The following is a 24,512-nucleotide window of genomic DNA, read 5'->3' as shown; positions in this document are numbered from 1 at the left end:
TAGGAAGATTTAGGGAGGATTATTTAACAGACAGAAGACAATATTGAGGAGAAAACCTGTTTTATTTAGCCTTGGGTCTTGAGGCATTATGGTAACAAGAAACCCATCACGCCAAATATATCGAGACCCGGGATGTTTACTAGCAACTTGCAATGGAAAAAAGTCCATATCTACATGTACAATTTAACATCGATCTTTTTACACTAGCTCACCTCGAAATAAAACTGCACTTTAAACACTGTTTATGTATGAAGTAGAGGGAGGTCGCCTTAGATCAATTTTAGCTTGATTAGCAAGAGCGACACATTCAGAACTCCTCTGGATGCTCACCTTGGACAGAGGCACGTGTCTTAGGTGGTTGGAAAGGTAAAATTTGCTTTTAGAGGTTATCCAGTTCAGCAGAAACTATGGGAGGTTCATGCAACACGAGACCTTGAGGTTACCATGCTGTGTGAAACAGGCTAAATTTGGATTTGGTGATAAGCAACTGTAGTAAAGATAACCCTTTGTGGTGTTTATCTCAAACCACATAACACAGTGAAGCAAACAAAACAAGAACTTTAGTCGATTCCGTTGGTTGGGTTTTCTCGCAACTTTTCTCAACAATTTTAATTTATCCACTTTTGTCTAGTCTGTCTAAACCTGTAGTAAACACACAACAGTAGATAACAAAGGTCTGGGATATAGCCCAGCTAAAAGTACCTGAAAATGAATATTAGCAACTTTATGAATAGCCATGCATAAGTTTGGAGATCACTTTGCAAATAAGATATATCAGCAAAGTGACAAGGACCATTTCACTAAAAAAAGAGCCAAACTACAATCTTTGTTTCCTTTCATGCATAAAGGAAGCGCTATTTTTAGCTAATTACCCAGGGTGGGGCTTCTACAAATCTTGATGGGAGGACAAGAGAGTGAATTCAGGCCAGAGCATGGCTATTCATCTATATATCAAATGTAATGCAATGTATATCAAACTGATTAAAAAAGTGCTAAGCTACGTAATCATAGTGACCGATATCCACCAATACAACAAAACAGCCCCTGATTTTTGTTGGTGTTGTAATGTGGTCTTTGCAACGGATGAGAAATTTATCCTAACAAATGAGTCATTCTCACTCGTGGGAAAAGGGATGAGTGCAAAAATCGGTGGAATAGCTCACTATTAGTGAACTGTACTCAGCCAATAATGTAAACAACCAATGGCTGCTAATCAACTAGTCTAGTTTGCTACATCTTGAAACAGATACACGACAGTTAGCCTGTGGAATGTCCAATCAAGTCCATATTGATAATACACTGCTGGTAATGAATAAAGCCGTGCAAAATGAGGAAGTGACACTAGCTTGTATTTATTATCAGTTGTGCATTGAACATTATAAGGACTGATTGGCTCACATGTAGTCTTTTTTTTTCTCTTTTCTTTTTGTACTTAGTTTTCAGTATAAAGAAATAAACTTACTTCAGTTATATAATAAAATTGTCTATATAAATTGCTATAACAATAATTAATATAATTTAATATACAAGGCCAAATATGACCTACAAATTAGAATTTAAGCATTCCTGACAGATACTGTTTGAAATTCGCTTGCACTTGTTCCTTGGTATTAGCAGTTCTCGATGAACGAAATGCTTGAAGCAGTAGAGTGTCTCTCCTCCTGATGTATTCACACAATTCCTGAATAAAAATCTCAATTAGCATCTAAAAGTTTGCTAGAAGCCATAAGCACCCAAAAAAAATCATTGAATAAGCATCCTAGGCATGCCAGATTCTCCCTCAGTAATTTTGGGGGAGATGGTGAAAATTGTTGCAAATAATTTTCATTATCATTTGATGCATTTTTTCTTTCTTTTGATAGACCAAGAGCCCACCAATGACCCACAAATAACTTCTGACAAATAATGGTCTGTTCATGTTATACCATCTAAAAGTGTTTTGCTAAAAGAAATATTCCACTCATACGCAATTATTGTATCCACACCCTCGTGGTAAAATGGCAGATTGCTTTCCTGATCTGTGCAACAGTGATTTAAGTACAGTGTATGAAATCAAAATTGGTGATCAAGTGATAAAACAATAAATATTGAACTCAATTAATGAAAATGTATCTTGATAATATTATTGTTAACTGACTGGCACTACAACATTAAAAATATATATTTCAGAGCAGTCACAAAGTGAAATGATAATATATCTGTGGAACCTTTTAAGGCCAAAGGAATTTCTGCTATTGATAAAACTCTGCACTGCCCCTATTTCTTACAATAAAATATTTTAAGGCAAAGTACAGATGGATAGGCCCTTTGCATGAACGTATCAACCACGCTACCACAGAAGTTACACAGTGAGACTTCAAAAACAAATCAACTCGCACCAGACCAGCTTGACTTTCCACTGTTTTGGCAGTCCCAACACGTTACTTGCATTCAAGCAGGGCTGATTTTCAACCATGTGACCAGGTTGTGCAAAGAGCCTATTTACTATATATTTGTTGTTTTATTTACTACAATAAACTGCTCACTTACCTTGACGTGTTCTGTAGAAAGGTCTCCATTTTGATGCAGCTCTCCAAGCTGGACGCACATAGCTTGCCAGTCTGATATAAATTGAGTCACAGAAAAATATTTTTTAATTGATGACCATTTTACATCAAAATTAACATTCAGTCTTTCAATATTGTATTCCTGTACAGCTTCAACTCCACTACATCCAGAAATGCATGTAATAATGAAATTGACACATTTGACAAAATTTCTTCACACCAAGTGAATGTTCATTTATTAATTCAGTTGTATACTTTGGACAGAATTTTCAGTTTCCCAAATTTTGTCAAATCTGTCAATATGGTCAACAAATTTCATCAAATCTGCCATTTTTGTTGCTGCACATATCTCTAGACATAACTTGATTTACCAACACTACTTAGAGCAATCAATTTGCTAAACCAGAGACAGAAGGGATTCCTCAACTTAGGAACTGTGAATGTCATTATCTAGCACTGTCACTCGGAATAATTGCACAAAAAAGAAAGCAAAAATTACCTTGTTCTTCGCTCACTGCAGGCAACATGACCGGCACTGGCTCCACAATTTCTTGTGGCAAGTTGTTCAAGACAATGTCACCAATTGAGTTAAATTCCACTGGCAAAAAGTTTTCGGTGGCAGCAATAGGAAGAGTAGGATGCATTTCAACTTCCTGAACTTGTAGTTGTACAGGGGTTGGTTTGGGTTTATAAGTGAACTCAATAGGTTCACTTGATTTTGCATCTTTACCATTTCCAAAAGTTACCACCACGTTAACAGTAACAGGAGAGGTTATTTCAGGGTTGCAATATGCTGGAGTGAGGACCACTGCAGCACCCTTCAAAGGGATACAAACACTGAAATTAGAATGACTTAACTCCATTTTTTAAAAATAAAATTGTTAGACTTTTATAGTTCATTCCAACCCATTTTCACTAAAAATCAACTTTAACTACAAATAACAAGGAACTTAAGCATGCACGTTTTTGAGACGCGGATGGCAACCAGAAGAGAAGATTTCGCATGCTAGGACCGTATTGTCTCCCAGATTTTTTATACTACTCATCTCTAATGAAGAAAAGATACTTAGTAATGTGAATATGGTTGTGTGAGGACAAGTTAAAAGTGAAAGTAGCTCACTTCTGGTTACCATCCGTTTCTCAAAAACGCATGTGCTTAAGTTCCCAAATAATAAAACACAAATAAGTCACAGCCCAAAATTAAAATTCAAAAACAAGAATTGCATTCAATCTGATTTACCATGGAGTAATTTCTCATAAAATGTTGAAAACAAAACTGGGCAATTGCACAGCCAATACTGACACTAACTTTAAAATTGAAATGCTTTGGAAAGGAACAAAAGAAACATGCTCACCTGATGTGACTTACTCTTGTCGACATCTGCAAAACTCTCCCAAGTTTCTGCAAGGAAAAATTCAATTAACATTTAAAGAGTGCTTGAAGTATGTTTTATTCAGGGACCCCAGAATGGTGCTGATCAACCCCTATAATTCAGCACATTTTCCCAGGGACCTGCCCAATGTCCTACCCTCCCTTTAACCCCAAGAACCAGGCAAAAATGGCATTATCAGGTGTCATCAAGCAGACAAGTGGACAAAAGGGGATGAAATATTTCTAATGTGACAAACCCGGCTGCATGATGAAGCACCCAACGTAAGAGGTTACTACAGGGATGGCAGATAATTCTTACAATACACTTAAGGAGATACTCAACTTAACAACAATGGTAACAATATTTAGGGAAACATTATTTTTGAAATTGCATGCTTTAATTTTAATCTGAACAAAGCCTCATAAATTCTAGCAAGACAAATGCATCTGTTGAGTTTTTTTCAAAATCAGTGCACAAATGGTCAAAAGATAATGAAACAAAAAAACAACTTTTCAATGATTTCATGATCAATTTTGTGAATTCCAGTTCTTTAGAGTCTCTCAAATCTTCAAGATTCATTACATAAAAATAATACTTGTGTTGTTTTTATACAAATGTAAATGAACAATCACACATACTTTGCCACATGTCATAATGTAACTCTTAAGGCATATGTCAAATGGGATTTTAGGGGCTCTGGGTTAATGCAAAAGGTTTTTCATCGTTATCCAAAATTAGGGAAGGATTTCATTATGAACATAATGCCTTAGAGTTGTTTTCTGCCATTCCTTGTAGGGCTGGGCAACCCAAGTACTAAAATAATCATTGAAATTCCCAATCCCCTCATGCGCAAAGTTAATAACAACCCAAGAAAATAAACAACCAACACTGTTCAAAAATCTCTCAAAACTTCACGAATCTGTTAGGAATAAATTTAGCTTTGAGACTTCCATGCAGATTATGGTGGGCAATTTGAAACTTGAGCAATTATTTTGAGGGTAGAATGTTGGTTATTTATCCACCTGATAGTTGTCAATTGGGTAATTTCTCTCTGTGTTTCAACAATGGAGAATAAAAGCCAGTTTATTTCAGATTAACAAAATCAATGTGCCAAATAATTTAAGCTCCAAGGCTGAAATCACAAAGAGAAAAGAAAGAAAGAAGTGGAAAAGTTTGAATCATGAGAGTTTGACAACATTAATGGCCGACTGTTGAAAATGCATGTCGCAAACAACATGGTTCAAACTCCCAATAAAATAAAAGTAAATAAAGAAATACACTTGCCTTTGGTGTGGTGTAACACCTAAATATTTCAATGTCCAGGAAGTCTCTGGTTAGTCTAATGACAAACAATAAGTTCCTAATGGCAGGGCACTTTAGGGCTTAATTTGCTGTACTGACAGGGCAATCAAAACTAACTCTTGAAGCGCAAAGTCATCTACAGTAAATGTAATTTATGGAACAAGACTATCCTCTTAGGAAATCCTGTGAGCCTATCGCGTTTGGACAACTTGTGGCATGAAAGGCACTGGTCACTGATGGAACAATTTTGAAAGAGACTTCCTTGACATAGCCGGTGCCACAACTCACCAAAGATCAAGCAACTTCCAAACAAGAAAAACCGAATACAAAGTAAAAAGACAAAAAACTTGTCTCACTGTGCAACTGTGGAGATAAAATTCATGCGCAATTGTCTTCCACTGTAATGAAGTGTTAAGGTTGTCGACTGGAGCCCACAATAATAATTGCTCACACATTGCTTTAACCAAACAATGTTTACCAGGACTTCTCACAACTTGTCTACTTCAAACATCTTTTTTCATGAGTGATTTTAACAAGCCTGATCCAGGGATAATTATGACTTATAAAAGTCCAGACAGGTATAAATAACCTTCCATATATCTGGCTGGCTCATTTTAGAACAGCACAAAAAGTGAGATTGCTGCTGTTCAGCAAGCCTTTCATTTGTTGTGCAAAATGATTGTATGAGGATACAAAAAAGGAATTATGGCACATACACTCCAAAAATGATCTGAAAAATTCAGATTTGACTACATATTATATTCAATCATCCAGAATGAGACTTTAATTACATGAAATCTTTAAAACAGTAGTCCAGAGAAACTTTCCCTGTCAGAAGTCAGCTGTTTATATTTTCTGCACTTCAGCTCTGCTGTGAACATGCTTGAATAAGATGTTACAAGGTCAAAAAGTGCTTCACAGAGGGCAATTGTACCAAATAAATGGGACATAGGTTTATGTGCAATAAACTACGTTGAAGAATGGCCTGTTATTGTTTTAGAAAGGCTGGAAGAACAACAACCTCAACGGTGTGCTGATGAGAAGTCTGGTAAACAATGCCTGACATAGACAGTACCTATTCTCAACTTAACAGCTGAAACTAAAAGAAGATCAGGAAAAGGTTGGAGACTTTCAAACCAGGGAGACTAAGAAAACCAAAACTTTGTTCTAATCATGCCATGACGACAACTTCACTACTTTCAAACTAGAATGCAGTTTAATGCATTGACAAAGTTTGTTACTGATGAAAATGGAACACTATTGTACTTTGCATCAACATTATCTCTTTCTGCACATTATCATAAGTTTGAAATTCGGACCAGGAATTACAGAGAGAAGAGCATAAGAAGAAAAGAAAAAGTTCTCAACTATAAGAGAATGTTTCTGGCCTAATACATTGAAGACCAAAATGTCATCACTATGTTTACGTCAAAAAAGATTTTTAGATAGATGACACCGAGCACCTGTATTATACAGCTTCCACCGGTAAAAAAGCAATTATGTGAGCAATGTCCATTGTGGTCAAAACAGTGTCAACTCTGGAAGCGCAATAACTGCAATCAGCATTAAAACCTTAAAACCCACCCAACAACCCAAATGTATCCCCCAACACCATGACAACATACCCAGTGCCAGTACTTTGCAGAACCAACATGTCAAAATAATGCGCATTCCTTTCAATTGTTCTTCTTACCAAATTTAGAACTTGCAATTTATTAGCTTAAATTCAATTTGATGCGCAGTACAAATTTTAATATTTTGCCCCCTGCCATTCAACGAAAATGGCACCAAAGCATGATTAATGTGAGCAATGATGCATATGTTTTTTTCCCATTGGTTATGCAAAATACTTGACAAAACCATACAGAAACTGGCATGCCTCCTGCACCTGACTGCTGATGAAATTCCCTTGCCAAGGACAATACAGCCAACATGTTCTACAAGAACAGTTAAGCTAGCGACACTTGGAAGGTGTCTTGTTACAAGTAAAATGTTTATAAGTCCAGTCCCACCACACCCTCCACCTCCCACCTTCCCTGGTGTGCTTTCTTGCTAAATATCCTGACTGCAACAAAAAAAGCCAATAAGAATTTTTCTTATCATGTCCAGATTGAATTTGAAAGATATCTTCAAAGTAGACTTCCAAAACTTCCTATTTTGATCATCCAAAGATTTGTCTTCATGTAGTCTCAGAGTAAGGCAAAACGTCACCCCATGAAGCTGATGTTTGAGATCTTTATAACCACCTTTTCACAACAAAAAATGTGCTTGAGCTCAATATCTTTCATTTCACTGAAAACTAGTTGCTTTTGCCAGAAACATGTCACTTAAATCAATACATGAGTAATAAAACTGGTATCAGAACTCTTCAGGTTGCTAGCGGAAATATCAGTTTGGTTTCTTCTTTTTGTCAGTCATGAGAATCATGAAAAAATCTCACTTACAAATAGAGATCAGTGCAGAAAATTTGCAAAGTAGTGAATAGGGCTTATGGATTTAGAACAAGTTTTCACTGCTCCTTGTGAAGGGAAAATATGTTCACCATGAATCAAATTGGTTACTTGAAGGGCAACATACATGCCAATCAAACACATGTAAAGATCAACATGTTCACATGAAGGGGACAATGGTTACCATGAATCAAATTGTCACATGTATACCAATCAAACATATTTAGACATCCACATGTTCAAATCATGCTCAAAGATTTTCAGCACACTTCTTGATGTGTAGGCATGAATGTTTGTTCAACAAGAGCACCATGGAGTGATCCTTTGTTACTGGTGTTTGAAGACAGTCGTGTTTAGAGGCAAATTTAGTGCACACCTTCTGAACTGTTTTCTTTTCTTTAACCCAAACATTCACCCACCCAAGAAACCCAATCTTACATTACCTGTCAAGTCTACCCAAGTCCATTGACACAAGAATATCACAGCGATCAGGCACAGATCTACATTACATTTCACAAGGCTGAATCACTTTCAAAATTTGCCAATTTACAACAGTGAATGAGGCTCTTGTTGTTTCACATATGCAAAAATCTGAAACATCAAACCATCTATACTTCCCAAAAGCGAGAAGCAGCAGCCTAATTCAGTTTTTTGTTTTACTATAGATAATGAGGCACGCCAGTTTAAACAAAACAAGTACAAAAAGGTAGGGTATCAGATTACAATGCATGTTACACTTGGTTATCTTTTGGTTTTTGTTTTGAATCAAACAAGTTTTTTTCTTGGTTTCAACACCTTAGTCTGGAAACAAGCTGGATAAACTCTTGAAACAAGTAAAAATCTCTCAAGACGACGTCACTTTGCATTGTAAGCTAATGCCCAACAATCACAAGAACACAAGCAAGGAGCAAGTCATTCTACAGAGTAGGATGTAAAGTCAGTCGTGTTCATTTTAAGGTTAACGTCACTGACAAAACAGCCCACAATGAACAAATTTACCCCTTGATTATACTCCTGTGAACATTCATCAGTATAACAAAGGAAAAAAGAGACAGACTGCCTACCAGTGGGGTTCACAGAGAAGAATCGTACTTTGAAACCTGCAAGAGCACAAAAAATGCTTTAATTCACAGAACTACCTCTTACCAACACAAAAACACCAGGTTTGTTACAAACACAATGGCTTCCAAACTCACCAGACTGAAACTTTTTCCCAATCAGACCCAGTTCATCACCACCCTCAGCGGAACCCTCGCTGATACTGGCCCACCATATTTCAGGATTACCAGGGGGACCAGCTGCAAAACAACAAACAGATCTCTTCAGTTCTAAAATACGTTCTTTCCTAACAAGGTCAGCTGACAATCAATTCTCCTACCTTATTATATTTACCATTCATTCATTACAAGTTCTCAGAATTTTATGGTAGATAAAGACAATGACTCCCTGGTAATCATTTTCATGTTTTTAAACATCTTATATGCAATTCTCTGAGAAAAGAACCTATAAATACATTTATTCAAATTTAACTGTAATGGGGCATACTTACAGGAACTGCACTGGAACACTTTGGATTTACAAGACAGCTTTAATGCAGGACCACCATCTTTTTCTGGTATCTCTGCCTGAAATAACAGTCGTGCTTCTTTGCGTTCCTTCTTCCAAGCTCTTGGATCTATTCCCCTCTTTCTCAACTCTCTATCACCTTCCCAGTTCCGCAGTCTACGGATACTGAGTGAATCCAACCTATAAGCAACAAGTAAACAAGTTATCATCAGAAAGATACTGACAAAAACATTCTGATGATAAGAACCTGACTAAGATAGAAAACTACTTACACAGCAGTCATGTTTGTATCTGGGGCAACCATGACTTGAACGGCTGGGACTCCCCCAGGCAATGTTGTTTCCTTACAAGGGACCTTAGTAGAGCCAGGCCCATGAATAGAATGGTAATGTGGCACACCGCTGCTGGTGGTCAAATGCACTGTAATCCACACAGCTTCATCATATCCTGTCACCTGACATGGTAAGAAATATTCAACTCAATTTTTGTTTTTAATCCTTGTTTGTTATTCCTGCTTATTGATATGAGCAGGGTTCCAAAAAAGCTGTCAAAATACTGATCTGATTGATAAAGGGATCCAAGTACACGTAATATTTTTATTTGGCATACACAACTCGATACACAAACTTTGTTATCCACAGTTTAGCTGATCAAGACAGACAGGAAAATCTTTGTCTAATGTCACGCCAATGGCAATGCCTCCCATACAGTATAAAATGTATTTTACAAGATAGACACAAAACAACCACTTACTGGCTCACAGAATATAAACTTAACTACAATGACTAATGTTTGTCTAACAAACAGCAATGCCCTTACACTCTAAAACGCATCTTACATTTGGGTTTCTAGTAACAAGACTGAACACAAAACAACCACTTACTGGTTTAGGGAATATAAACTTAAGTACAATAATTATTGTTTTGTCTGTCTCTTGAAGGCAACACAGAAGCAAAGATGCAGCTTAATTACCTTCACAGCTGGGAAAGTATTGTCTTGAGAACCATGAATAGGACCTCTGCAGCCTTCACTCTCATATCTTGCTCGGTAATTCTAAAACAAGGGTAAAATAGAACTTGTCAAAATCATAGACTATTACATTCAAAAACTAATAAAATAGTGTAGACTACACAAAATGTGTTTTCTGCACTATAATATTGATCATGATGAAATTGCTGGTCGATGTTATTAACTTCAATTTACTTAACACTAATGATTTACGCTGAATAATTTGGCAACTTTTCAGAGATGTTAAGAGCAAATACCTCTTCAGGCTCCTCAATAATCACAATCTTAGGTTCATCGGTCTTTCTAGGATTTCTTGTGTTCTTGTTCTTTATTCTGGATGGAGAAGCAACTGGAGGTGGTGTGCTTAGCTTGGGAATGGTAACTGTTGATGTTGATTGGCTAGAGACTGACACATGAGAGGCAGGTATCAATGTGGTGGTTTGGCTCACTTGGACAGATTGGGGGCAGCTGTGAGAAACTGATGTTGGTGATGCTGTGGTTTGAACACCAGCCATCACTTCATCATCAAGGCCAGTAATTTGGGCTGGACTTTGGAAAATGCAAGATCGAGAATGGTCCATAAGAGCCGATGCCAAAGACACCCTTGTTTCCATTGTTTCCACAAGAAGCTTGTTGAGTTCCTCCAAGACACTGCTGTCATTTTGAGTTCTTCTGTGGCCCTTCCGTCTCTTCTTAGTCACGTTGAGTGGAGGTTGATTCAGAGCATTGAGGGGAGAAGATGGATTTTCCATTTTTACAACAAGAGGCTCATTTGCTGTTTGGCTGATGGTAGGGATTGCTTCTTCCATATCACTCCCATCCTCAATACCTGACTCAGAGGACGATGCAGAGGAACGTGGTGAAGGCGAGGATAATGGGGAAGGTGATGGTGGACAGCTGTCAGAGATATCAGAGTCCCATCGTGAACTCTCGGAGTTATCCAGATTCAGATTGGGGAATTCAAGTGGAGGACAATCGGCTATCTGGGGCTCCAGAAAAGTCACCATTTGGAACTCTGCTTCTGGCTCCATTGGCACAACGAAATCTGCTGCACAAGAACATAAATATGAAAATTACAACAATAACTCCTTTCCCTCTTACATGCACTTGTTTTCACAAACTGAATTTATCTCAGTAAAACTAACACAACCTCACTGAAGGGTGGTGCAAAATATCACCATGCTGATACAGTATATGTAGAAAATACTTTAAACAAATGTAAAGGTGCGTGGAACAATGAAAATACAATTTAATTCTTACATAGCTTCTTTCTGCAACAGATGTTCTTCAACAACTCATAAACATTGGTGCTACTTGATCCAAGAACTAAAGAGAATGAACTCTGAGAGCCATTTAAACAAAATAATGATCCAAAGATTTTACGGTTTGGAAAATTGTTCACTGCAACTTATAAACAAACAACTGGTTTGGAACATTTTTATACAAAAACCTTGAGAGTTCATTTACAATTCCAGTGCAAAGAGATTTACTGTCTCAACATGGCAGCTATTATTAAAAAGATGAGTGTTAGCCTAAAGGTAATTCTTGCTCACTAGGGTTACCAGCCCTAAAATTCATCTCTAACAGTACTTCTGTTTACTCAAAAATTTCCCTACAGACTTCACTTCCCTGCTGGGTAAGTGCAGAGCAATCTATTCATTCAGCTGCAAAATCCACTAGCCCCAGGCTGCTGGACACGACTTTCTATGCACAATGACAAGGGCAAAGGGTAGTAATGATTTCCAGCGGCTTTTTGTTTAGTTCTTGCTCAATACTGTGTAACATAAAACCTTCTTATCAACCTTTGCTGTGAGCGGAAGATCAAGGAACATCCAACTAATAATAATAGCTCAAATTTTACATTTTTTTGAAAAGTTTGTCGGGTTCACAACTTCATTTTCAGAGGGAATGAAAATAGAAATACCAAGCACATGGCGGGAGAACCACTCAACCTTGTGGGCCTTTCCTTAGTGTCAAAACTACACAGGGTGAAATGTTTGCAAATAACTTACCATTTGCTTGTGAAGGATGGAAAAGTCCTATTTCTTTAACTTCTGTTTCAGGCGAAAAATTATCTGAAACAGAACAGAAATAGAGATGTGGTCAATTTAATTAAAGTCAATCCCCGGAAACGAAAGATGTCTTGAGGTTCAAAGTTCGAAATTTGTACAATACATTCTTTTCATACGCAGTTCCCACACTAATTAAGCACAATTAAATTTCCAGATTTTTTAATTGAGGTTGCCTAACTTCTAAAAAATGTTTTTGTGAATTTTGACGGTTTTGATGGGCACAGGTGCGTAAAAATAAGCTTCAACTTTTACGTGGCCTTAAAATGTGGTTTGCGGATCCTGTTACGACACAAACTTCATCAACATGAACATGCAAACTAGTGTTTCACCTTTCGACACGTTCGAAAACATGGAACAAATCGGATCAAATTTTCTAACACGTGCAAAAAAATTGCACAGCAAAAAAGTCAGAGCTCTTTTGAATCTGTTTAATTGGTTTATGTTTAGTAATCGTTTGGCTAAACCGTTTTCATTATCACAGTACAACAATGCGTAAGTAAGCTTAAGTTTCTCAACCGCCAGCTGAAAGGACACGAAAGAAAGGATCGGTCTGAACACATGCAGTCATAGCAGTCAATGGTATTTGCATTCACCACGATTATACAAGAAGCAACTTGACAGTTTCATGACAAGGAGAGGTGAAAGCAGTCTACGGGTGATTCAGTAAAAGCAAGATTGGAGATAAATATGCATGAACGTACATGTGGTCCAAAATATCAGACTACATTTAGCTAGTCGAGAAACGGCTCTCAACAAGGAAGCAATACAGAACACAGCGTAAACACTTAATATCACACTCTCTCTATATATCATAGCTATGGAACTAAAAATACACCGCAGAAAAAGCGTAAAATTTAAACTGGCGGTAACCGCAATTCAGATACCAGCTACGTTACCTGCTTCGAAGGGATTTCTCTCCTCGAACTCCATCGTAAAACGCTACTTTATCCGCTCAATTTCGAAAGTCGCACGCTAGAAGCATAAATGAATCTCCCTTATGGCTTTCAGTATTCTGGAAACGAAATAAAGGCCGAAAACAGCGGGAAGATGGCGAAATTTATGAACACCGCCAACGCCAAACCTTCCCACACGCCTTCTTCTCGGTAAATGAAGCTCGCGTGGCCTCCAGGGAGTTATCAATCAACTTTGGCTCCGCCTATTGGTAGTTCGAATAATGACATCATCCTCTACCCAAATATGGCGCTTTAGGCCACATGGCGCAAGGCTGATATTTGCAATTCCTTTCTCGTTTCGATTTAGCAAAATTAATTCATGTAGCTTTATTTTTGGGCACCAATGGCATCGTTCAAATTTTCACCTATTGCATTACATTTATGAAGTGGGTAATTTTTGTTGTGGCTAACTATCAAAATCGTCTGCGATAAATGTCAAAATATATAACTTAAGTAATTATTTTTTTTTACTCGATTGTTTCCGGAGTATTTTGTCGGTCCAGTGCACATTTTGTAACAACGACAAAATAATACTATGACCCACAATCCGAACAAACTGATAATAATTATATACACACGCAGGCGTACTTAGAGGGGAAAAAGAAAGAAAACCCAGGCAGACGAAGCCAGAAGTAACTTTTTTTAAATATAATATCAAAAACAATTTAGCCTCGTGATGGAGGACACGCCGGAAATCCTTTCCTTTGTCTTCCTTTAGCGTTAGATACAGGGATAAATAATTTGTCTGAAATATTTTATTTGTCGTTTTTCTACCTAATTTTAAAAAGTAATACATTTGGACGAGACAGGTAAAAACAAAACAAACATAGTTCAGTGACAAAGAAACCGTAAGCAGCAGTCCAATTTTCTGTCTCAAGTGCTAGTCTCTAAAGCCGCATTTCGAACATACCGTATATTTAGCCAGACCGTTTTTATCGCTATATCCTAGCTAGAGCAAAAATCCAATACGGAAACTGTGCTCGTAAAGTACGTGCTACCTGTGGTCATAGATTTAAACATAGACAACGCTCGAGATAACCATGGGATCGAAAAAATTGTGCACTAATATAAAGTTACAGTACAACCTTTGAGACTTGATTGGCAAAAGTATTATTTCTGATTTCACCTTGTTGATCTCGCTGTGCCATGTGTTTGGGCTTAAAGCTGCCTATGTTGACTACAGAATGGAGTTGTTTTGATCAGACATACGAGAAGCTCATAAATAATTCAGAACACGCAGAGTTATTGAAGTATGTCTGACAGCCGAATGCAAATTTCCTTGAACAGCTTATGGCAACCTAAGACGTCGCAAGGGGACAAAGGATTAGATTATTCAAGAATGTTCGCTCTGTGCCTCCCCTTATTTCACTGAAACTCAGCCAAATTGTGCTACAGAGCTAAAATAGTGGAAAATGTTCATACTAGACCAAAAAGAAGTTTAGTTTAGTTTATTTTTGGGCGCCAAAGCGAGAAAATTCATACCTATATCGATGAAGTCGACTGCATTGTCAATCGCAGCCATTGATTCACCGACAGCCTTCGTCTGCTTCATCTGTGGCCAGTTTGCATCGCTTAACATGGTCTGACTTCTTCAAGAAAACTTTAAAACTCGATTTCCAGTTTTTCCAAACCGGTTGAAAGGTCTAACGGGGGAAACTTTCCTTCGGAGTAAACTCGTTTGACCGGTTTCGGTTTCGCGCGGTATGTAAGCCTTCAGTTCTCTTCACTGGATTAGTAATTTATTCAGTTGTACACCCACTATTACACGATGATAATATAGCGTTCGCTTTCCTGTCGCCGCCTGATTGGCTGGTAATGACAGCTTCTTGACAGCTTCATGCCAAATAAGGCGTAAACGAGGGGTAAACCCTATTGCGCAGCTGGAAATTGTTTACTGAGCGAATGAGCATGCGTGTAGTTTCTATTTTGAGCAAATTTTTTCTGACGTAAGGCTTGAAATATGAGACAGGAAATTAAAACCTGTTTTGAAGTCTATAAGACCGACCGCAAGTCTGACATTGATCGATGTCATAGGGTAAATAACCCTGTGCTTGGTAGTGTATTTTTTTTAGGCTCAACATTTGTTAACGGGATATTTTCACATCTCTTGCTTTTGGACAGAAATTTCCCGATATGACCATTCTTTCACAAGACACATTTTCATCTTTAAAAAATATGATTCTTTTAGAATAGCATCAATCAATATTGAAAGGATTGTTATAATTGATAGAAAAAAACAATCCTCACCTGGCAAAAAACGTCAAAAGATATAGATTGATTATTTTCTTTTTGGTGGTGGAGTCAGTTCCGTGCTAATTATCAGTTGTTTCCCGGATTGTTTCTTCGTCGATTTGTATGAAAACATAACTCGCTCAAACACTCTCATATTACGTGATTTGTGTCCATGAGACGAGTCGTGATAAGTCATAACTTGCTAGTTCTTCGCTGCAAGACTGCAACTGCCTGCTAATGAGATCTTGTATTTTCTGTATTTAGGGCATTTACACCGAAAATAGCATAACTGCAACCTAGTGCGACAGGCGTCCATACACTGTCTTAAATATCCATTATGTTAGAAGCTAATGGGGTCGAATCAACGTATTTTGCATTTTGCTCGCGGATGAAAGTCAACACCATCGATAAGATCATGTGTAAACCTTTTTCGGGTTACCGACTCTAGTCTCGCGATATAAAAAGATAAACAGTGTTTGGTTTGTTTCGTAGCCAATGGCGCGTTGCAATTGTGCGTTGTTTCGGTCGCGCGAAGAGAGAGATCCTCGCGTGTTTTTAATATCGTGCGCTCGCGCCAAAAATAACGCGCCATTTTAATATTCAACTCTCAAAATGGAAATATCCTATTTATTTCAAATAGTGTCATCAAGAAATGGCAAAAGCTTTTTCATCCAAAATGACTGTCAAGTTACATGAAAAGCGACGGCTAAAAATAACAGTGACGAACTTCCTTTTGGTCAACAAAGCGTATAAGTGCCTGCACAATAGAACGTTTCCAAAATTTAAAGCTGCTTTGAATACAAGGAAAAACAAACTTAAAAATTATGCGTGAAATAGTCGAAATTTTGCGCGAGACACAGGTGTTGGTGCGACGAGAAACAAACGTTCCTGACATTGATAATACCCTGCTTTTTACCGTAAAGTTACTATGCTATTATAGGAACAAAATTAACTTGAGAACTAGTAGCTGTTTGTAAAACGTGCTGTAATATATGTGTGGGAAATTAAATGGAAATTGCACTGTGAGACAACTGCCCCCGATCAGCGTATCAGTAAAACAAAGAAAAGAGCTCACCTCCAGCAACGAAAGTGCTTACAAAATGCTCCACAATTTGCATGGCGTAGTCAACACTTTCTCCAGCATTTGCAGGTTGGCAAAAGCCCTGCACCAAATTTGGACGTGCTTCTAAAATAGCGAAAATGCTACGCCGGTTAGATGTTTGGTTCAGCTTAAATCAGAGAGATGGCGATTGCCAGAAAATTGTTACCTTTATCGAGGAAGTTGATTATAGCGTCCAATTCGTCCTCAACTATCGCCTGTTTCATTTGGGGTCTGATTATATCGCCGCCGGCCATGATTATTCAACTTTTTAAGAAAAGAAAACTTGATTTGAAGGTTTTTAAACCGGTTTAAAGGTCTAACGGTACAAACGTCCTTTCGAGTTTAACTTGTTTGTCCGGTTCCGGCCAGGTGAAAGTTTATATAGCATTCGGTTTCTTCTTGGCAGGTGATTGGCTGATGATGACCGCTGTTGATTTAAGCCTGGGGTTTTCCCTATTGCGCATTAAGAAATGTTCTGTATGACTACAGAGCATGCGCGTAGTAAAATTACGTGATGTTTCAAAATGAGAAACGGGAATAAACTGGTTTGACGACCACGAAACGTTTGCCATGCTTTTCCATATGACGTTGATAAATTTGAATTGACGTAGAGAGGTTTTTGAGTTATGAGCGGAATTTTGCGGAAATCACATATTATACATGACTATTATCATTATTACTACTGTAGAGAAAGTGCACAAATTTTATGCTCTCAACTCGTTACTGATGACAGCTGAACAGTTTTAAATGACTGACGAAGAAGCAAAAAAAAAAAAAAAAAAAGATATGTCAGCTCGATATACAGGGAACCTGAACTTGCTCATCGACCCATGAGATAACAACGAAACCTCAGTGAAGGATCCATAGAACCGTAAAGTGAGCTGCAGTTGGGCCCTTTTAAAAAAAAAAAACAAACAAAAAAAAAAGACAGAAAACAAGATCGATATCCCTTTGCTCGGCTGCTCCAATAATGCAGGGGGGGGGGGGGGTTGGAAAGAGTTTAGAGTGCTAGGGGTGGGCGGCCAACCCCTTTTCTTCTTGAACTTAATGTAAAAGTTAGGAGGGTCGTTACTTCGCAACTTGGACTTTTACGGTAGCGCTACATGGTTTCGTCTATAAAAGGCAACTGACAAGGCTCGTGAGTCACATATATGGCTTTTCTTAACTTCGAGAGAAAATGAAGCGGATGATATTGATAAGCAATGAACTCGTTCTTACTTTGACACCAATTGAAGTAAGATTTACATTTGTTTTAAAACCAAAATTTTGCCGAATCTTAGTGCTTCGAGAAAAGGCTGATGAGAACAACTGAGAAAGAATTAAGAAGGTCTCAGATTTAACTGACACTATTTTCTAGCTTTTCCAATCTTTGTTGGCTGGGGAATTGGAGAAGCCGTGGTTTATCAGTAGTGACTAGGACATTTGCTAATTTCCCTCGATCACTGGCGGTTTACCTCGCTTACAGTACTTTTGTAAGGATTGCGAAACTGATTACCCATTGTTTTTAAAACAGCGACGGAAATACTTGTCCCTAGTACGTCCATTTGAAAGATTAGACTCTGTTTAAAAAAGGGAGCGGGACAGTGATCATTGCTGTATTACTGATTTAGCTAACTCTATTTTCTGTAGCATAAAGCAACTAATATAAGTATTACTGTCCCCCTAAGATGAGTTCAAAGTCCATCGCTAGCTGGTATTTCTTTGATTGCAAGATTCTAAGTTTCTGTGATTCTGAGATGGAGTGTATTTCCTTTTTGTCTGCAAGAAAGATATGGACTCAAAAGACATAAAACATTGCCATGTGGTGGTTCCATTCCAGTTTTTCAACCAAACAACTCAATTTTGGAACCAGACAATTACCACTAGTTCATAAGAGTCGCACTCCTGGTGGTTAAAAAAACTCGTTACTGGTTTTGTCAAAAGAAGTTATGTTGTTGCAAAATAAATGAGCATTTACTCTGAAAGGCCATCGCCTCATTTTCTTGATTTTTGCAAACGCAGTTGCGAGGATTACCTCTGCATGTATGTTTGACTTCATTCCCAAAAGAGGTCAAAAGACACCTTAACTTCAGGTTAGACAAGTCATGTTTACAATAGTCAAGAACTATCATGCAAATGGCTGGGCGTAACACTTTTGAAACTAAACTTGTCAGTGTACAATGAGTTACCATGCTATAACTACTGAGGGAATGAACTTATCTAGACCTAGTCATGTTTCTTTGTTCCGCGTTCTTCACCGACTTGCATATGGTGACATCTTCGACGTCATGCTTAGTTTTTGGAAAAACTCCTGGCTACATGTATAGTAGTTATGAGTGAACATGTTGCAATGTGAACCAGGAACTTATTACATTTTGATGAAGTGTCCTTTTATATAATCCATTTTTTTGGTACTAGTTAGTGAAGATTTTCCCCCCAATACTTCAGGATTTCGTTGTGAGCTTTGTGCAGTGCATGTTCTCAGCCACTGAGAACTAAAAGCACTTGGTGATCTTGTTGGTTTGACGGTTGAGAATCAGAAATGTGGTGAACTTACTTTTTTAAACTGTTTCAGTCCACTGCCGAGGTATCGTTTAGAGAAAACCGGCTTATTAAGACGCATGGTCTAACTGAAGTAATGCCTGGCACATCGTATGAATACCTCTGTCATGAAGGTGGAAACTTTCTCTTGATCTCATTGTGTCAGTTAAGTTTCATAGCCTGAAAACCAACAATGACCCATGCAAGTATCACAAGCAAAAATAGCTTACCTGAACTCGAGGGAAGGAAATTGATAAAGTGCTCGACAATTCTGATGGCATAATCAATGTTCTCTCCGTATACTGGTGAGTTGGTTCCGCTGAGTGATGAACTGGGTCCGCTGCGAGGCATTCCATACATCGTTCCTGCTTGGGTCTTGTCTTGAAGCTTGTGTCTTGCTGCTTGTCCTGTCCTGATGCTTGTGTCTTGTCCTGTCCTGATGCTTGTGTCTTGTCCTGTCCTGATGCTTGTGTCTTGTCCTGTCCTGATGCTTGTGTCTTGTCCTGTCCTGATGCTTGTGTCTTGTCCTGTTCCTGATGCTTGTGTTTTGTCCTGTCTTGCTGCTTGTCCTGTTCCTGAAGCTTGTGTCTTGTCCTGTCCTCTTACTTTGCTCCTGATTCTTGTCCTGATGCTTGTGATATCTTGTTCTTTCTAGCTCGTTGGGTCTTCTCTTTGATGCTTGTACCTTGTCCTCTCCCTAGGGTCTTGTCTTCCTGCTTGGGCCTTGATCTTTGTCTTGCAGCTGGTGTCTTAACTTGTCTTCCTGCTTAACTCATCGGTCTTGACGCTCGTGTCTTTTCTTGTATTTCTGCTAACGATCACGATGTTTTGCCTAGAGCTTGAGAGTCGAATTTTGTCCCGAGGTTTGTGCAAATTTCTTTTGTCTTAACCGAGCTAATTTGCAGACCACAATAGTTCTCTTGCCGGGAACTTAGGCCTTACGTCCTTTGTGCATCCGTTTAATCAGTGCGGCTTGCTTTGCAACCGTGGATCGTTTGGGTTATGACGCCAGATGTACGGAGGACCAGATGCGCTAATGGACGACCTTCCTTGTGCTGAAGCAGTTTCAGTACCTGCGTTCTGCTGCGTACTAGTCCGTTCTTCACGAAGACACTTGGCGAGCTCTTCTGGATACCTCTAAGCTGTTTGTCTTCGTTAAAGCCGTTTCTGGCGCTCGAGTAACACAGCACGGTCTTACTTCTTCAAGTCTGAATCTCTGAGGGTGTCACTCTTGGTTTGATGCACCGTCAGCCAAGTGTAATATTTTGTTGTCGTTTGTCCTATTCACCCGTTGTTTTGCTTCAGAGCTGTTTCTTCGTTGACGCACCTGAAGTGACCTCGTCGGTTTTGCACTGAATTTCACCAGTCCAGTATTTTAATAGTGCACCCGAACAAACCTGCTTGCAAACACGGAATCCGATTTGTCAGTGGCCCGTAGAGAACAAAGTCACATTGTTCCACAACAATGGGTTGAGGTCATAATGACTTAGCGGATATCATAATGAACTGGCCTGAAAGAGAGTTCCAGCAGCATTTACGTTACTTAACATCAGCAAACAATTAAGTATAAAGTGGCAAGTATGTTCTTCCTGTGCAGTAACTTGAACAAAACAACAACATGAAGAGACCTTCAATCCGACAATTGAAACTATTGCGTGCAATAAATCGCTTCCGTTGTAAACGTTTTAAAATCTTTACACAGCTTGGGGACAAATTTGCGAATACAGTGCTCCAGTTGCTTTAGAAATTGTTAAACAATTTTCGAGCTGGAGTTGGTGCAAGCTCTAGAGGTGAAATCTCGTTTAGAATTTGACAAAAAAAAAAAAGAAAAACGTAGGAAGTCGAAGATATAAAAAGGTTATTTTTGCGTCCGCGTAAATATCAGTAATTTCCTATACCCTTTGGCCTGCAGTTTTAATTTGTGGTTACTAATTACAATAGTTTCCAACGCAACGTTGTTCCAGTTGCGCACTTCTCTACCAATATTTATTACCACAGTTAATTTTTAGTATATTATACGAATTCTTTATGGAATACTTGTAACAGGAACAAATAAAAACAAGTTTCTGTTCGGAAGCAAAAAGCGGCGATGATGTCACTCAAGAGATTGTCAAAGTCGCAGTACGTGTTTATAGCTGCACCGGCTAAGAACATGAAATACAATTGTTCCTGAAAACATAGGCAGTAAGTCAATTGTATTAGTTTCGACTTTTGACTGTACAGGTTCTTTGCAAATATAACATAATTTTGGCAAGTTAGGGTAATTGATTGAACCAACCTGGATCTAACTGAATAAACACATAAATACGTCATGTTTATCAGTTTTCACGGAAGAGAAGTTTCCCTGCCGACTTGCTCTCCGGTGGAACACGTTCCTTCTTTACGCTGCAAGAATTGATCAAGTCAACTTGAAGCAAATGTTTCCAGGACTACAAATTTTAACGTCCTTTAAACTTTAAGGAAACTTGATGACGAGCTAAATGATCGCATTTTCAAAGAAAAATGGTCAAGAAATAGACTACAGATTTGTCATTATATTTTACCTAAGGAATCATCACAAGAGTGGAACGGAGCTAAACTTAGACATGAACTTCCGGTCACTTTCATCAAGCGGTCTTAACTCTTTTGCCCTAGCCATTAATGCAGCTAAACACAACTGACTACGTGAATTCAACTCAGTTGCAAAACTGATGACATTGCACACATTGCTCGAGAGAATAACGGTTTGATTGCATGAAGTTTTTGTGCGCTGTATCTGCTACATCAGTTGTTACTCGTATTGCCCATTTGACAAGTAGTTAAATCAGTTTTTTTTTCCGCATGCCCGAGTCGAGTGAGTTTCGCAAAAATGTAACTGAAAATACTAACTTATCCTATTTAAGTCTGTGGACGTTAAAAATTCAAAATAGATATTCAACAAGATCAAGCCCGTTAATAAACCTCGTCAAGTTTCTATAACTTATTGCACGATAAATGTCGAGTCACTGTGCGCATATACTAATAACTTTTCATGGAAAAGAAAGAGGACCATCTATATAAAGTTTCTACACAAAGATTGAAGCGATGCATTCTTCTTTGAATCTGCCAAGGAATATTCCAAATGAAACTCGAAAAATTTGGTTCACTCTCGGGCGGAAAAACAATACAATAAATGCATACATTTTTGTCTCGTCGTCCAAGCCCTTAACTAAAACGTTTGAACATTCAGAAAGAAGGCGAAATAACACAAAATGGGTCAACTGTAGTGCACATATCAGCTTGAGTTTGCAAAAACTTCGTTTCTCTTTAAGTGAACTTACCCTGGTACTGAGGAGATCAGACTGCCTCACCACCTAGACTCTTTTCACTGAAAACTCTGAAGTCGGACGTTAATTAAGTCTGTAGAACGCTCTGGCAAACGATCACCTTCCCGGTCGAGGAATAACATTTACCAAATAGTGAACACGAATGCCCAGATCTTATACAAGACACCAATTATCTAAAGAGGCTGTTTCAGATACAGCTAGGAGCCATAGAGCCTTATAGTTAGCGTTCCACTGTTTGTGGCGCGCAGCTCGATTATTCAAGATTCTTTCACTTTCGCAGATAAACGCTTATATCCTTCAGTAATTTTCCAACGTCCATGATGGTAAAGTTTTAACGCTCACAGTGTTTTCCCGTACCGTAGAAATATTTGTCGTGATGACCTTGTTTAAGCAAAGAATTTTGTCAATGACAAGTTTCGATTCCTTAAAAATTCTTCAGCCATGGAAAATGTTTTGAAGCAGAGCTTCACTATAGAGAGGAAAATTACTGAAATTAAGTAAATCATGATAAGCGAAAAGAGTGTTTCGAAGGAAGAAAGTTTCAATAAACTTTTACTGAATAACAAAATTCAGTTAATTACTATATGTTAAGTCCTATGTGAGACCCCAAACTTGCCAATTTTTACAAATAAATTTATGCTAGGGGCAACCTGGCATACATTTCGATCTTTCTAAAATAAACTGGCAAGTTTGGAGTCCCATATTTTTATGAGTTTGCAAACGATTCTTGTGAAACTTCGCACATTTATTAAATTCGAAATGATAAATCTAGTGGTGATCGAGGCTTATCTTTTGCTCGAATGAACAAAGTCGGAAAAGCTTAACCTCGGTAAAAAGGTCCATAAGACGGTTTGCAGGTTTCGCTGATTTGCACTGAACTGATTAAACGAGGTCTCCGGACAATCACTAAGTATAAATTAAAGCGGAGAGAGCTCGTAAGTATGACAGAAAAGGGAAGGGAAGGTAGAGAAACAATCGGTTTACCAAAGAGACCTTGGGAATCTATAGGTCGTAATCGACTAACTTACTTATAAAACTATTCTTAACTGTTCAGAATTCAAGGGTTCTAACCTTGAATGAAGCTCATTTACATGAGTTGACAAGGAACTAAGTAACACTAATGGAACTAAAGGATCCCTAGTTATCTTTTTGTCAATAACCTCGTATGCTCTTCGCTTGGCGAAAGAACGATAATTAATGTCCAATGCAGATGCTTGACTCCACCGACCCGGAATCTTTTCCAAGGTTACGGTTTTCACAGTCTTCCGGTACTCAGCAACGAAGCTGAATCGAGCTGCAACGGACCATGGATCATTGCTCCCAGTCGGTGAGGCCGGAACAATTAACATCAGTATCAAAGTTGACTAAAACTCTTGTGCAGGAATTTACTTGTGCAGCAAGATAAACTATCTTACTATATCCGTGAAGGTAGAATTCAGCGCTACACCTCACTGCTCCTGATGTCGCGAATTAACTCTGCATTTATTCCTTATCAATTCGGATGTGTAGCTTTCTGTAAGCCGAAAACGTCAGTAGATTCTTATGTCTTTTTTTTTGCATCAAGGTTTTGTGGCCATAGCTGGGGTTTTCCCTAAGACACGGAACACACAGGTAATGTCAACTTCCTGTAAAAGCACGGGAAGTTTTATCGTTATATGATGTTCTGCTCAGTGCTCGGTCGCTTAACCTTGATATTCTTGTTATATTGTTCCAACACCATCAGGTTTTGTGCTTTGATTTCGAGCTTAATTGACGATCACTGCAAGTTTTAGTACCTTGTGAAATGCTGATCAATACTGGGATCCTTACGAATGACACTAAATCTTGCTTCAGAATGATTATCATGCACACGCGGACCTGTATGAATATTTCGAAAACTAGAAAAACCGGCCAACATTTTCTATCGCTTACTAAGTATTTCACAATCTGCTCTTTATTTTTTCCTATTGGAAAGACCTGCACGAAGCAATTTGACTATTAAACGAGGATGTTCAGTTGCTGCAGGAATATGGCTCCTGATTGCTATTGTATTCGGAACCACCTGTCTCGCAAAGTTTAGACAAGGCTAGTGCGAGGAGCCCGC

The 24,512-nt window shown here is 38.3% G+C and overlaps 1 protein-coding gene across 7 annotated transcripts; it reads right to left on the bottom strand.

Annotated features, from left to right (window-relative positions):
- Window positions 1-39: 39 nt before the first annotated feature.
- LOC145498632 (uncharacterized) lies at window positions 40-16,875 on the bottom strand. 7 transcript variants are annotated; one of them, XM_081478534.1, is made up of 13 exons: window positions 16,771-16,875; window positions 16,578-16,688; window positions 12,258-12,320; window positions 10,503-11,293; window positions 10,210-10,290; window positions 9,510-9,691; window positions 9,221-9,417; window positions 8,868-8,969; window positions 8,736-8,771; window positions 3,902-3,948; window positions 3,046-3,364; window positions 2,530-2,600; window positions 40-1,681 (listed from the first exon to the last, which is right to left on the bottom strand). In XM_081478534.1, the coding sequence occupies exons 1-13, from the start codon at window positions 16,856-16,858 to the stop codon at window positions 1,550-1,552; spliced, it is 2,220 nt and encodes a 739-aa protein (XP_081334660.1). In that variant the 5' UTR covers window positions 16,859-16,875; the 3' UTR covers window positions 40-1,549. The 7 variants fall into 7 exon arrangements, 6 of the variants coding, with proteins under 6 accessions (XP_081334660.1, XP_081334661.1, XP_081334662.1 ...); XM_081478535.1 differs by having other exon boundaries at window positions 10,503-11,290; XM_081478536.1 differs by lacking the exons at window positions 16,578-16,688; window positions 16,771-16,875 and adding an exon at window positions 14,753-15,013.
- Window positions 16,876-24,512: the final 7,637 nt, after the last annotated feature.

This window comes from Orbicella franksi, chromosome 9, assembly GCF_964199315.1.
Source record: "Orbicella franksi chromosome 9, jaOrbFran1.1, whole genome shotgun sequence".
In the NCBI taxonomy this organism is placed as follows: Eukaryota; Metazoa; Cnidaria; class Anthozoa; order Scleractinia; family Merulinidae; genus Orbicella; species Orbicella franksi.
This window is presented reverse-complemented; position numbering and strand designations above follow the sequence as displayed.